This window comes from Nilaparvata lugens, chromosome 3 (genome assembly GCF_014356525.2).
Source record: "Nilaparvata lugens isolate BPH chromosome 3, ASM1435652v1, whole genome shotgun sequence".
NCBI classification, from domain to species: Eukaryota; Metazoa; Arthropoda; class Insecta; order Hemiptera; family Delphacidae; genus Nilaparvata; species Nilaparvata lugens.
Genome location: NC_052506.1, coordinates 37,286,143 through 37,300,895, shown reverse-complemented (window position 1 = coordinate 37,300,895; position 14,753 = coordinate 37,286,143). Strand labels below are relative to the sequence as shown.

The following is a 14,753-nucleotide window of genomic DNA, read 5'->3' as shown; positions in this document are numbered from 1 at the left end:
ATTAGAATGTTGGAAATTAGAAATATTTGGCCCAGAACCATTGCTGACAAAATTAATTAACTAATTTCTAGTATATTTCATACTAGACCTTTTATTCATCGAAAATATTAATTTATTTTTAATTGGTATCATAACTGTTCTAAATAGTTTTACAAACATTGATTTTGAAGATTTATTACCAGCGAATTTGAGGCATTAATGGAAGATAAATAATCAAGATCTTATAAGCAAGTAGTAAACTTATGGACATAATAACAACAATCAATTTGAATTTTTTATAGTCCTTTTTGGATTAGGATAAATATCAATAATCAAGATCTTATAAACAAGTATAGTCAAGGACATAAGAATATAACAATCAATTTGAATTTTTTAGACTTTTTGAAAAGCTGCTATAATGAACTCACCAGGAACTGGTCCGAAAAGAACAATGAATATTCCCTTGGAGACCATGGACAGTCCGTAGGCAGCGGCAAACTTGTCGACTGGCACATACTCGGATATCACAAGCGGGAAGTTGATCAGAACTACACCTCGGAAGAAACCATGTATCACAAGACATATTACTAGTGGAATCCATTGCGTTTGTTCTGCCAGAACTGTAAACAAGCAAAGTTCAACTTTGAATTTGCATTATTCTGCTTTTCATTTTCCCTAGATCAAATTGAAATTTTGGAAAGAAATACCTTAGAATCAAATTGATTATTTTTCAGATACGATGGAAATAAATTAGAAGCTTGACTTTGCAGCCATATGAGGGCTCTTACTCGTATTTCACAAACAGTTCAGTATCTGATAAAACCTTTATAACTTAGACACAAAATAAAAAACGCTAATCAACACTAAAAATACTTTAGGGTGAACCAGCCCACGTTGGGACACCAAAATTCAAACAGCTATAGCTTGGACAAAAATCCACATTTTTTAATTATATATTCATTGTATTTGCTTACACGTTCATTCTTAAGGATAGCAACTGCATTGATCGTCAATTGATTTTTTTATTGCGAAAACAAATTTTTGGGGAGTGTCCCAACCTGGGCTTAAGATCGGCCCACGATGGGACATCCCTTGCCCAGGTTGGGATATTGAATTAAAAATAAGCAATTCATTTTTTTGTTAATTTATAACATTTTATTATAATTATTGATAGTATAAATACATTATTTAATTTTTTTAGTAAAAACTATTACCAAAAGTCATTTGCACAAAGTGTGTTTGAAATGGCTACATCTGAAGCTACATTACAGGCTATAATCATATATAATATTTATTTATAATTTATTTCATTGATATGTAGCCTACATTGAGTAAAATAAGATTCAGAAGCAATGCTCATTGTTATAATACGAGCATATATCATGATTGCTGTGTCCCAATGAGGGCTGTCCCAAGGTGGACAGATGGTCATGGCTTCTGAATAATGTTCTATATGTCAAAATATTCATAAAATAATACAGAATGCATATTAGCTGTGAGACTTACCTTAAATGGTAAATGTTTAAAGTAAAAATTAAAATTTCTCTTCTCAAAATAAAAACTTTGAGGTTACAAAAACATGTTTTTAATTTTTTCTTAATAATGACTGGTGCTACAACTGAAATTATTATGTCTGTTATATAAGGCTATAAACAGCTGATAAAACATCGCAGTCGTTGCCAACGTAACACTCACTAATTTCCCACAACTTAAAGTGTTCCAACTTGGGATTGTCGCAAAGTGGGCTGGTTTACCCTACACCAAAAGAAGGGCTATAAATTTATAAGCTACCGACCTACTGTAGTGTAGGCAAAATTTCCATTTTCATATATAAAAAATACTTGAAAAAAAATTGAAATAATCATGGAAATGGTAGAAATTGAGTGTTTAATTTTGTCTAGTGAAATTTTATTAAGTTTTATTTCCCACACTACATAACATATGAATGAATAAATTAGACTTCTATATCGGGTCATCTTTAAAAAAATACTATACAGGAAAAGCTGTTGGCTCTACGTCAGGCCGCCAGGCGCCAGCATATTACAATTCAAAATGTAGAGCTTTCGGTACAGTACGCTCGTTGAACAAGTGACGGCTAGATCAAAGAAAAGTTCTGGGTGATTTGCTGATTTCGATGTAGAAATCTGGGATCATTAATCATCCTACACAACACTGCGATGTAGGTCAGACGTGTGACATCCTCGAATAAAAAGTTCCAGACTATAGGCCTATTTCTATGATACAGATTATTTTCATCAATAGAATACCTGATCTGGAAATAGCAACTAGAAGACAGCCAAGCATGAGTGTTTTCCTCCTAGAAAACGAGCTTCTGTCCAGGATTGGAGGAACAGTCACTCGAGCTGTGATGTCCGCCGTAGCCATTATGGAGAGAGCCATGGCAGTTTCCCGTTTCGAGTAGCCCATGTTGGCCATGAAGAATGGTATCACCAGTTTGAAGTTCATCTCGGCGATGTAGGTGATCGACAAACCGAAGAGTATGTTGAGGTAGATTCCATCTTTGAGTAGATCGAGATCCATCAGATGAGCGATCTTGGCCCAGCAGCCTTGTTTGACCGTTGCAGTCAGCTTGGAGCTACCGATCACTGATCCGTTCTTCAAGTCGCATGACTTCCTCAGATTTTTACTGCTGGCATCCAATTCATCATCGCTGCCTGCATACTGAAAACGTATTATTTAGTTAACTGCGATATTTTTGTAACTAGGGAGATTACAATGAGACATAGGTAGGTAGGTACCGGTACCGGTAATAGGAAAGCAGGCCTCAACTTGGAATCAGTAGACTTCACACGGTTCGAACCAATATTGATATCTTTATAATTTACCTTGAATAATTCTCACGAAAACATGGAAAAATGTTTCAATACCAATGATATATCCTAGAAAAGTATAGGCCTTAATATTTATATGTGAAATGAATAGACTTTCAATCAATTTCAACATATAGGAATCATCAAATTAAATTCCTATAACTTCACAGCCTATAAAATCAACCAATCGATATTCAAATCTAACTAATTCACACGAAACGTTTATTCAACATATAACTAAATGTTTAAATTTTTTCAATTGGATAAAATGAATTATTCAATGGTTCTCATAATCCACTTAAGAACAGACATTATTGTACGGTACAACATTTTAGCAGGTTATAAACATTTTATAAAAAACTCTGGCTGGTTGAACTTAAAAACAATAATCCTTCTGGAGTCCTAACTCCACCCTCTACAACAAATTATTCAATTCAATTCTCTCTCTTTGTTAAAAAATTGTACAGTATATTTATATTATCATCTAAAATGATCAACTACCGTATGAGAAAAATATCGCATCACAGTAGAATACTGTGTAATTTTTATAGATAATTATTTTCTATGTAAGAATCTTGTACCTTCACAGCTGGCCTATGATATATCTTAGTGACAGTAAACACACTAAAAGAAATTGTTATCAACTAGGCCAAATCGAATAGAAAAATCGATAATTAAATCTTCTTAGTAAATCATTTTTCAAAACATTCAAAAATGGAACCGTGGACTCACAAAATGTATGTGCGTAGTGCTGGCCATGAGATCGAGGTGGGACACGTTAGATATGACCGACTGCTTACGCTTCTTGGATGCGATGGACACTACAGACACGTTGCGAGGCATCGCGATGGCGTTGAGTCGGTTCTGCATGGCAGTGGTGCTTGTCATGCTCATCTGTCTGTGCAGGTCGCCAGCCACGCTACGGTTCTGTAAGGCGGTGGTGCTAGTCATGCTCATCTGGCGGTGCATGTCGCTGGCTACGCTCGTTTTGCGCACTATGCTCGAGCCCAGCAGCGCACTATGCTGCGACGACATCTCCTTCTCGGAGTTCACTCGCAGACACATGTGCGCCTTCTTGTCAGCCTCCTCTTGGAGGTCCTGCTAAATCACAGAGAACTTGTCAACATATTTCAAATCTCAAAGTATTAACTTAAGCACCGAACTCACACATCTTTGCTAGTCCATTGCACTATCATAGAAGGTACCACATGTACAGCAAGATGATGTCCGGTTTCACCAAGCTCGGTCTAGACGTTTGAACGTGGAAGTCGGTTGCGATTTACAAGTGTGTACTGGAATTATCAATAGTAAATATATCCATTTACTATATATAATTGAGTTCCAGTGCACTCGTAAAGCGTATCTGATTTGACCGCATGTTCAAATCTCTTGACTAGTTTGGTGAAACCTGACATCAGAGTAAGCGATACGAATTGAAATTGTCAATACCACTGTCCACTGATTCTGAAGTGTATTTGTTTTGGCATAGACCGCAAGTAATTCAACCAGACATTTGGGGTCGCATTACATACCGTCTTTATTTATCATCACATTTACCAGATCATGGATATATTAATAACAATAACTTTTATAAAAATTTGATTTCCCATTAGACCCTTGTTACGACTACCAAATATTTGATAGCTATATAATCTAACTATAAATGATCAAGTACTGTATCTAAATATGACATAAATAAATATTTAATGACTGTGTAATGGGTCCCTTAGTAGCTAAAATCTAATCAATTAGTGTTTTATTCACAGATGATGAGCATTTTTATAGTACAAAATTAATTTATTCTTATTCCTTTCACGGCTTATGCATTACTCCTGTTCCGAACCTCTGGGCCTCTGAAGTAAATGGCTTCTTGATCTTGACCTTCCAAATGGCTGATCGGTTTTCTTTGACAGTCCATTTTTATAATCCATTTTTCCGGTCCTATCTAAAGTTATTTGAGGATTTTTCAGTGAGTTGGTTTATCCCCTGGCCGCTTCATCGAGTGCTGCGCAGGTCAAGATCAGTGGTGGGGTCGCCACCTTGCTTCAATCGAACCTGCAGGATTTGTATAAGGTTTACACCCTTGGACCTGTTGCTTTTACCACAGCTTTAAGCCAAGTTCACCTGATCAAATTTTTGGTGAATATTCCCCACAACTTGGACTAAGTCTGTTTGTGTGGGGATTGATTTCATTCAAAAATTGAAATATCCAGTTACCGTACTGAATATTTTTCTAACATTGTCCAGTACATCAAACAATACAGAATATATTTACAAAATAATCCATAGTTGGTAGCAGTAAGAAAAAAATAGCTCATAAAAAATGTTATGAGCTTAAAATCAATTGCCTAGGGTCTAGGTGGAGTGAACAAGTTGCTCTTCAGTATTCCTACCGATTGTTAATAACCATCTACTCAAATGATATGCTCAAATGCTTGTAGGTGTAAAAGCTGGAATCTTTCCCTCTGTTGTAGGTGATTGGTGATGTTTTATAGTTGGTCTGCAGCATCCCTAGTAATTCCAAATCTAACCATTTACTGAAATGATATGTTCAAATGCTTGTAGGTGTAAATTGTAAAAGCTGGAATGTTCCCTCTGTTTTAGGTGATTGGAGATCAAATTTTAGCTGCTCTGCAGCATCATGCACTAACTGACTTTTAATAACTATCTACTCAAATTCTTGTAGGTGTAAAATCAGGAATTCTCTCAATGTCTTAGGTGATTGGGAATATATTTATATTCAGAATATAACAAATGAACCCACTATTTTTTTCAAGTATCTATGTATAGGAGTCGGGGTCCCTGTAATACCTCTGCCAGTCATTAATATTGAAAAAGTTTTTTAATGTAAGGATTAATGTACCTGAGCAGGTGCAGGCTCTTCACGGATGAGCGGCACATTCGGTTTGGAAGCCTTCATGTGCCAAGTGACAGGCTGCAGGAGGGAGGCGCCCACCAGCCCATTGAGCGAGAGAGCGCCGAGGATGAAGAGGGTGCCGCGGAAGTCATACTCCTCCAGCAGGCGACTGATGAGCTGCGGCATCGCCATGAAGCCAAACGCGGTCCCCGCCATCGCCAGGCCGACCGCTTGGCCGCGCCTCTTGTCGAAGTACGCGTTCAACGCCACAAACGTAGCAGCCGTCGCTAGGCCAAACCCAAGTCCTGGCAACAGAAACATTCAACACGTTGCTAAGTGGCTAGGTATCTTGAAGGAATTTTCATTTCTAATGTAGAAAAAACCTAGCTAAAAGCAAATTTCCAAAATTTTAAAATAGAGGTTCATCATTTTTCAAAATTCGTGTCCTATTAGGACTACGATAACATCCTCACATATATTCTTCACAGTACGGTATGCAGAATGCCTGATAGGCTCATGATGATCAGATATTCGTCACTTCAAATCCCAATCATTTACTAAAAGCTACAAACTTTTATCAAAAGATCAAGCTACAATCTATACGACTATTTTTTAATCATTTGCAGGTTGTTCTTACCTCATCATACCATAACTTTTAAGGTAAACATAACTATCATCAAACTTTGTTGAAAATATAGTATACATATAGTTTACGGTATATTGATTAAGCTCAAATCGTTGGAATGAATGGATTGCATATACCAGGCGCGAATCCAGGGGGATCCACTTTCCAAGTGATGTTTGAAAAAACTACTAGTCCTATCAATATAAAAAATCACTATACACATTGTTACTTCCAATTTATATTGTAGTTCTGATTTTTCAATAGATTGTTTGGGTGAAAAATAGGAGTCTAGATCCAATTTTTACATTTAAAATATCCTTGTGCTAGATCGATTGGCCAAAAATCTGGTATTTTCAGTTCATTTTCCAGTTTATAGTTATTTCCGTTGAATCCTGTAATCGGTCAAGAACACTGCTCCACACCTTTTTTTAGATCATAAAATTCCTAATAGAATGAGATCATTCGGATCTTTCTATCGTTAATGAGTACTGAGTTACAATTTTTCAAAAGTGAGTTGAATTCTAAGTAAAAATCAATTTTGATGAATATTATTTTTTTCATCAATAATATCTTCCAATTGTTACAATTTAAATGTATAGGTAATTCATAATCCCTCTGGGCGTATTTTTATGCTCTACAATAATTTGATACCAGGTAGAGCGCTCTATCTCATATAGATTTCCGGGTACACCTGACAACAATGCTCCTTGTATTTTGGAAAGCATCAGCAACTCTATTTGTCATCACATCCAGATTTCGCACCATTAAATAAGTTCATTAGATCATTTTCTATGAGAATCACCCGTTAGATACACTCAACTTAGAGGAGAGGCGCGCATAAGGACACCTCAAGAAACAAAATTTTGAACAATCATAACTTTTGACACAATGATCGTATCTCATTGTACCACAGCTCATCCTTCTCAGCTCGTCAAGGCTCAAAGGTTCAAAATCATGCATGATAAGTTGAAAAATATAAAATTCATCCTTGAGTGTAATTTAACCAATATTTCAAAATACAAAGATATGTCCAATTTCTATATTCAGAGAAATATTCGGTAGCCCGTTATTATAAAAAACTTGATCTTGAATTCTAGTAGGCCTATAGAATCTCCTCTTTTAGTTGGTGTAAACGATTCATGGAAGAATATGATCGTAATGTAAGATTCAATTGTATATTGAAAAAATATCAATATATAGAAGATACTTTCCTCATATTAACAGTCCAGGCAGTGCCATGATAGAAAACAAAGATTCAAGATGATTTTGGTTTCTTATATTTTTTCTGAACTTTTTTCTAAATATTAGGCAACTAAGCTCGTAGAGGATGGAATTGTCTACAATTTCGAATAAATCGTGTGATCCCATGATGTATCAAATCATATTTTTTAAGACTTGATTAAAAGAAAAATCGGGAAATTTTTTAAATCAGCTGCAACTTTGTAATGATACTGTACTGAAATCAGAAGTATTCTTGATTGCTGTGGTAACAGGATACACTTACCCACATCCTTACTTGATTTTGAAATTTTATCCAAAGTATTTCACAATAGATACGCAGCTTTGAATATGGAAATTGGTATTTTTTGTGAATTGAAATACTGGTTATAGTACACTCCAGGATGATTTTTTTTATTTTTCGATCGATTTTTCTTATGATGCATGATTTTGAACCGCCTTGACAAGCCGAGAAGAATGAGCTGTGGTACAATGAGATCTGATTATTGTGTCAAAAGTTATGAGTGTTTGAAATTTTGATCCTTGAGGTGTCCTCAAGTGCCTCTCCACTAAATTAAGTGCATCAAACGGGCAATTCTCATAGAACATGATCTACTGAACTTATAACATGGTGCGAAATCTCTATGTCGATGACAATTGAGTTATTGCTGATGATGATTGAAGCTAAAGGCTAAAGATTGAAGCTAATGACTGAAGCTTGGGTGTTTTCCAAAATACAAGGATCATTGTTGTCAGGTGTACCCGGAAATCTATATGAGATAGAGTTCCACCTGGTCTCAAATTATAGAACACAAATTTACGCCCAGAGGGAATATGAATTGAACATTTAAATGGAACAACCGAAAAATATTGTTGACCAAAAACTAAAAATCATCAAAATTGACTCTTATTTAAAATTTTACTCATTTTTGGAAAATTCTAACTCGTATTTGAGATAGATACTTCAAAATATGATCTCATTTTATTAGGAATTACATGATCTAAATAAAAGTCGAGAGCATATTTTTCTGTCCGATGACAGGATTTGGCAGGAATAACTCAAAACTGGAAAATGAACCGAAAATACTATTACCGTTGATCAAAAATAGGTTTTGGCCAAACTGTATCCAGCACAAGGAAATCTTTATGAAAAAACTTGGTTCTGGAGTTTCAGAGATAAGTATAATGACCTTTGTATTTTAATGAACAAATTCAAAAATCTAATTCATATTAACAAATAAAGCTCTCAAAAGCTGTTTTCCATTAAAAACATCATCAATTTTCCGGGTGGGGGGTGCCATCACCACCACAACCGCCTCCCCTATAGGTCAGAATTCTGGGTCGACGCCTGGCATATACCGGTAATTATTTGAAACGTACCCCAATGTATTGAACGAAATTCTTTTCAATACGCTATCAAATAGTCTGAAAGCTCTACCGTATTGAAGAACTGCACATATTGACAAGAATGAAAATATATTTCAATCTACCAATTGTATGTTATATTCATGTTTCAGAGCGCAATTTCTCTTTGTTATTTTTCTTGCAAGTGTAATGAAAACATGAGCTACAAGACTATTTGTGAAATTCTCAGTTCAACTTTTTTCAATACATAAACTATTTACCTATAAAATCAATGTCCCAAAAATATTTGAATTTGATCGAAACATCGAATAGTGATGAGTACTAATTAGTTTAACTCCAAATAAATTATAATAACTCAAGTAGAAATAAAACTCTCAAGTGCAACAGTTGGAGAGTTCAAAACTCTCAGTGATGTGTGAAAAATTTAATAATAATTATAAAAATTTGAAAAATGTTATGATCATATATTATAGGTATAGAAAATGAGTTGCGAAGTAACCTGTTCTCATGTCATCGCCGCTAGAAGGCCTAGGCTATATCCAAGATGATATTGCTGACTTTCAACTCATTGGATCACTGAGTGCATCATGAAACAAAATTGAATGTTCTCTATAGTTATCTGTGAATTTATTCTTATCAGCTAAGTCATTAATGAAAGAATATTGTTTGTTGATGAAATACTGTGTTAAGTATGTTGAAAAGTTGGTAATTATTCTTTAGAGAAAAAGAGTTGAGAGGTTGAATTGACAATACTTTATTATATAAATCTAGTAATACTGTATTTATTGCAGATTCTCTTTGTAAAAATGATGAAATCACGTCATTATAATACATGCATCTTGCTGATTAGGAAATTTATAAAATCAGAAGCCTTAGTTTGAAATCTTCAGTCGTCACCCGATTTTTATGAATAGTACCGTAAACCTATATGCATTTCATACTGCTAGCAAAACGTCGTTGTGTGAATAGTTGGAAAGCAACGTTATTGTGCGTTGGCCACTAATTTACCTTTCAAACTAAGCAATGTTGTACAAAGAGTATGAATAGTAATTTAAAGCATTCACAATTGTTACACATCATTAAATTCCAATTTAAAAACTCAAATTAATGGCAGTCCAGAATTATCAATAAAATGAAGTCGGATATAGCCTATTTTATATCGTGAGTTGACTTCTCTCCATATCTGACTATACCGGTGTTCCTTGAATGTTTTTGATCTAATAATTAAAATATTCATAAAAAAAGGTATTTGAATAAGAATAATATGAGTATGACCAAAGATGTTAATGGAAAACTTTATTATATTATCATTAAATATAGATTGACTATAATGGTAATTGGTGAGATTTCGAATTTAAATGGGAATTAATCCAAAATTATCATAAAATTATTATTATAGATCACTCACCTCCTAAAATGCTATAAGTAAGAATGATATGCGTCATACTAGTGGCCGTCGATGTTGAAATCAATGCAATACTGCTCAATACAACTCCAAACAGTCCAACTTTTCGGAACGAATACTTCTTGATCAATGGGCCAACAAATAATCCTGGAAAATTCAATTAACTCCTGTTGGAAAACTCTTATTAATTAAAGGAAATATAATGATTATTTGAAAAAAACTTACAAAATGAAGTTATGAATTGATTGGTAGGTTCAGATCCAAATCTAATATTTTAAGATTATTTGAAAATATCCCACAGGGGGATGGAAGTAACATTGGATTAGTATAACAAAATAGCTGTAGGCCTACCTCTATATTGAATCTACAAAAGAATATTTCAAATTTTTAATTGATTGTTTCAAACACGGATCCTTTCTATTTTTTCCATTATTATGATTTCCTTGTTACAATATTATTATATTTCTGATGAAGAGAGAAAAGAAGAAGGTTTTCAATATTCCATGTAGCTCAAGCTCAAGATCATTCCGAAAAATAGTTTAAAAAAATAACAGAATTAAAGTAAGATCAGAATCGAAAGCTCCAACAAGCTGTAACTTATCCTAGAAATTAAGAAAAATTGTAATCTATAATATAATAAAGGGAAGAATTGGCTTATACACGTACGGGATAGGAAATTCACGTATGACGCATCATCAAGTCTCAACTACAGAACTGATCAACTTGAAATTTTGCTTATAGATTCCTAATTTATCGAGGATGGTTATAGGCCTATTTTAAATTCTTCAAGATTTCAGTTGGTCAAGTTTTCAGTTTGTCTAGTCTTTAATAGACCCTTGCGGAGCACGGGTTACCTGCTAGTAGTCAATAAATAGAAAATGTTGCTAAGTTGCCGAAGGCCTACTGTACCTGAAAAATTGATGATTGCATCGAGTGTACTCATGATTATAGAAGCACCAGTGGTAGCCACACCCAACTCTTTCAGGAGATCACCAAAAAGAAGTCCGAAAGATGGTTCGATTGATCTTGTAGCTAACTGATAACAAACCAGAGAGAGTAATTTATTAATTGGTGGAAAAATTAATTATCCTTCGCGCATTCAATTATAAATTATTTTAATAATCATCAGATTACGAATGATTCAATGATCAATAATACAAATGATATTCGCAGAAGACCTAAACTGCTGGTTCATGGGCTCACACATTGTGAATTGTACAGAAGCAGAGATCCTATTGTGATCTAACGAATAGAGTATTCACCTTAATATGAATAATAATGTTATCAATTGGAATTTAAGGGAAATTAGTTTTGTGAATAGATACTATTATTTTCCTACCTTGAAAAGTGACCATTCCTGCACTCATTAAAGAACACAAAGAATCACTTTTTCGCTCTAGTATTACTTTGCGTATTATCTTGCAGCCATCCCAATCAGCTGTTGACATTGTTGGCGTGTGTGTGTTTTGAATGCAAATTTGTTCTATCTATATTTTTATCGATTTTCAAATAAATAAAAATGAGAACTCATTAAATTATACATTTTGAATGTTATTAATTACCGTATACATTATTTCAAATAATATTTTTTCCATTCATAAATTGATTAGTTGAAAAATTATTTAGAAATTAGGATTTACTCAAAATTATTTTAATTTTAAAATTTATTGGATTAATATAATTTCCAATTTGAATAAATTATTGATTATTAATTTTCAATTGGATTATCAAGTTCAAAATAAATTAAAGTTGTTATATTAATAACAAAATTATACAGACAAACATTTGATGGATTTCAGCCATCATTTCACCCATAATCAACCACTTCTCATATTCAATGGTAACTGTAGGAAAAATTTAATGTGAAATACTTGCGCAAAGTTCCTCTGCTGCACTCAAGAAAACATTCCGCCCTCGCCTACGACTCGTGCGTAAACGTTTCTTTCGGTGCAGCAACTGTCACTTTGCGCACTAGTTGCACAAATAACTAATCTGATTTACATCTACAAAATATTAAGAATTAAAATTTACTCTAAATTTTCTATTCATCTTCATCGAACTTAGGCTACATTTATAGTAAGTAGTTCTTACCGAACTTACGGTACTTACATTAATCAAACTTGATCCTAACACCACCAACCACCCCCATCCACCGTCTGGTGCTGATAGCTTCTGGACAGTCATCACAAAATGTTACTGAAACAAGAAAGTTCATTACATATGGTAACACAATTAATGGATGTATTAATTCGAGTAAATACTCTGAGATGGCTGACTAACATAATGCTATAAATGGGAATGTATTCCTCAACATTAAAAAATTCCCAGTAAAAAAATCTGGTGTGGCGCACTCACACAACTTACCTTGCCGTTATGAAAATTGATCACCTGACGCTACGGTAGTGTTCCCGCGCATCTCAAGTCTACTACCGGTATTCAAAGATTAGAGCCAGCTGGTGACAGAGTAATAACGCTGGAGACACACGAGGTCTGCTATCTCTTCATAGTGAATCATTTAATAGAATCAACAGTTGCCAATAGTTTGCAATTGGATAATCACATTTTCTCGATTTTCGAGTTTATTTTTAATTTTAGGTGAAAATGTTACTGAACATTAATTGTAGAGATTCACATGCTTAATCTATTCCACTCAAAACTTTTTGTTTAAATTGTATCTGAAGCTTGATAATCTAGAATCTAAAATCAAACTTTGCATAGATGGGGCGGAACTCCTGAAATTTTTACAGATATGAGACTTGTGGCAGTTGATAGAGCTTATCGATGACTATTTCAGGTATAACTTTAATCAAAATCGTTGGAGCCGTTTTCGAGTAAATCGCGAAAAACCCTGTTTTTGACAACATTTTCGCCATTTTAGCCGCCATCTTGAATCACACTTGATCGAATCCTTATATTGTAAGGACCTTAAGTTCCTAATTTCAAGTCATTCCGTTAATTGGGAGATGATATATCGTGTACACAGACGCACATACACTCATACACACACACACACACACACACACACACACACACACACACACACACTTGAAATTTTAAACTTAAGGTCCTTATACCATGAGTATCCGGAGTATTCTAAATTTCTATACGTTTCATGGTATATATATATATATATAATATATATATATATATATACATATATTTAAATATACAGACTAATACCCAAAAACCACTTTTTTGGACTCAGGGGACCATGAAACGTATAGAAATTTAGAATACTCCGGATACTCATGGTATAAGGACCTTCAGTTTAAAATTTCAAGTCAATCGGTTAATTAGGAATGGAGTTATCGTGTTCACAGACATACACACATACACACACACAAACCAACACCCAAAAATCATGTTTTTGGACTCAGGGGACCTTGAAACGTATAGAAAACTTGAAATTAGGGTACCTTAATTTTTTCGGAAAGCAATACTTTCCTTACCTATATAATAGGGCAAGGAAAGTAATGAAACGTATAGAAAACATGAAATTAGGATACCTTAAATTTCTTTGGAAAGCAATACTTTCCTTACCTATGGTAATAGGGCAAGGAAAGTAATATATCCGCTCGATAATATACGTTTTGCCAGATATGTTTCATATGTATGTAAATCAAAGGCCTCATTCTTCGTGCTCATAATTAAGCTACGTTTACACCAAAGTTATTAACAAAATGTTAATAACATAATCCTTATAGATTCTATTAGATTGAACATAACTTATCATACACATGGTAATCATATGTGTTTGTCAAGTTCCGTTCAATATTATAGAATCTATAAGGATTATGTTATTAACATTTTGTTAATAGCTTTGGTGTAAACGCGGCTTTGTGAAACTGATATTTTTGCTTCTGTCGTGAGTCATAAAACTCTATGAATTACAAAACAATAGCGACTATATATTTCATCTAAATATTCTACGCTTAATTAATAAACACAATACAATAATGCAACAGTTTTGTTTTCAAGTAAATTGAAACCAGTATGGGAAAATGGCCTTGTTTGTTAGTTTTCCAATCAATATTATAGTCGTCCTGTTTTTATTGCTTTGAAAACCATATAATATTCTCTAATTTATTCCGGAAATAAATCCGTTGAATCATCAATTGTTTACAGTTCATTAAAAATGTCAACAATACTTGAGCAGAGAGTATATCAATAATGTATCCCATAATATAGGCCTATACATACATTCTACATTCCCTGTACTGGAGAGTTCTGAAATATTAAACTAGTAGTTCTGAGAACAGTAGACCTCGCTCATGAATACAACTCTCAATCTAATGAGAAGGGCCAGTAAGTACAGTATATTATTGTTGAGATTTAGCCATGTCATTTATTATTTTCTCCATTGAAAGTGCTAGAGACACTGTTTGCAGGGACACCGGCCTTATCAAGGAGGTACCTTTACCTCTAAGGAGGTACCGTCTCCATATTCACAATATAAACATATATTACAACTTT

The 14,753-nt window shown here is 34.0% G+C and overlaps 1 protein-coding gene across 6 annotated transcripts in view; it reads right to left on the bottom strand.

The window, feature by feature from the left end:
* Positions 1-14,753, bottom strand: part of LOC111044715 — a 36,607-nt gene that overhangs the window by 1,806 nt on the left and 20,048 nt on the right. For 2 of the 6 annotated variants that reach the window (XM_039423661.1, XM_039423662.1), the window contains exons 2-8: positions 12,390-12,476; positions 11,190-11,316; positions 10,284-10,427; positions 5,674-5,972; positions 3,543-3,911; positions 2,247-2,661; positions 408-599 (exon numbers count right to left, since the gene is read on the bottom strand). In XM_039423661.1, the coding sequence (XP_039279595.1) occupies positions 408-599; positions 2,247-2,661; positions 3,543-3,911; positions 5,674-5,972; positions 10,284-10,427; positions 11,190-11,316; positions 12,390-12,464 (1,621 nt within the window). In that variant the 5' untranslated portion in view covers positions 12,465-12,476. Of the gene's footprint in view, positions 1-407; positions 600-2,246; positions 2,662-3,542; positions 3,912-5,673; positions 5,973-9,374; positions 9,452-10,283; positions 10,428-11,189; positions 11,317-12,389; positions 12,477-14,753 lie in introns of those variants that run through there. The other 4 variants (XM_039423663.1, XM_039423664.1, XM_039423665.1 and 1 more) reach the window with 3 other exon arrangements.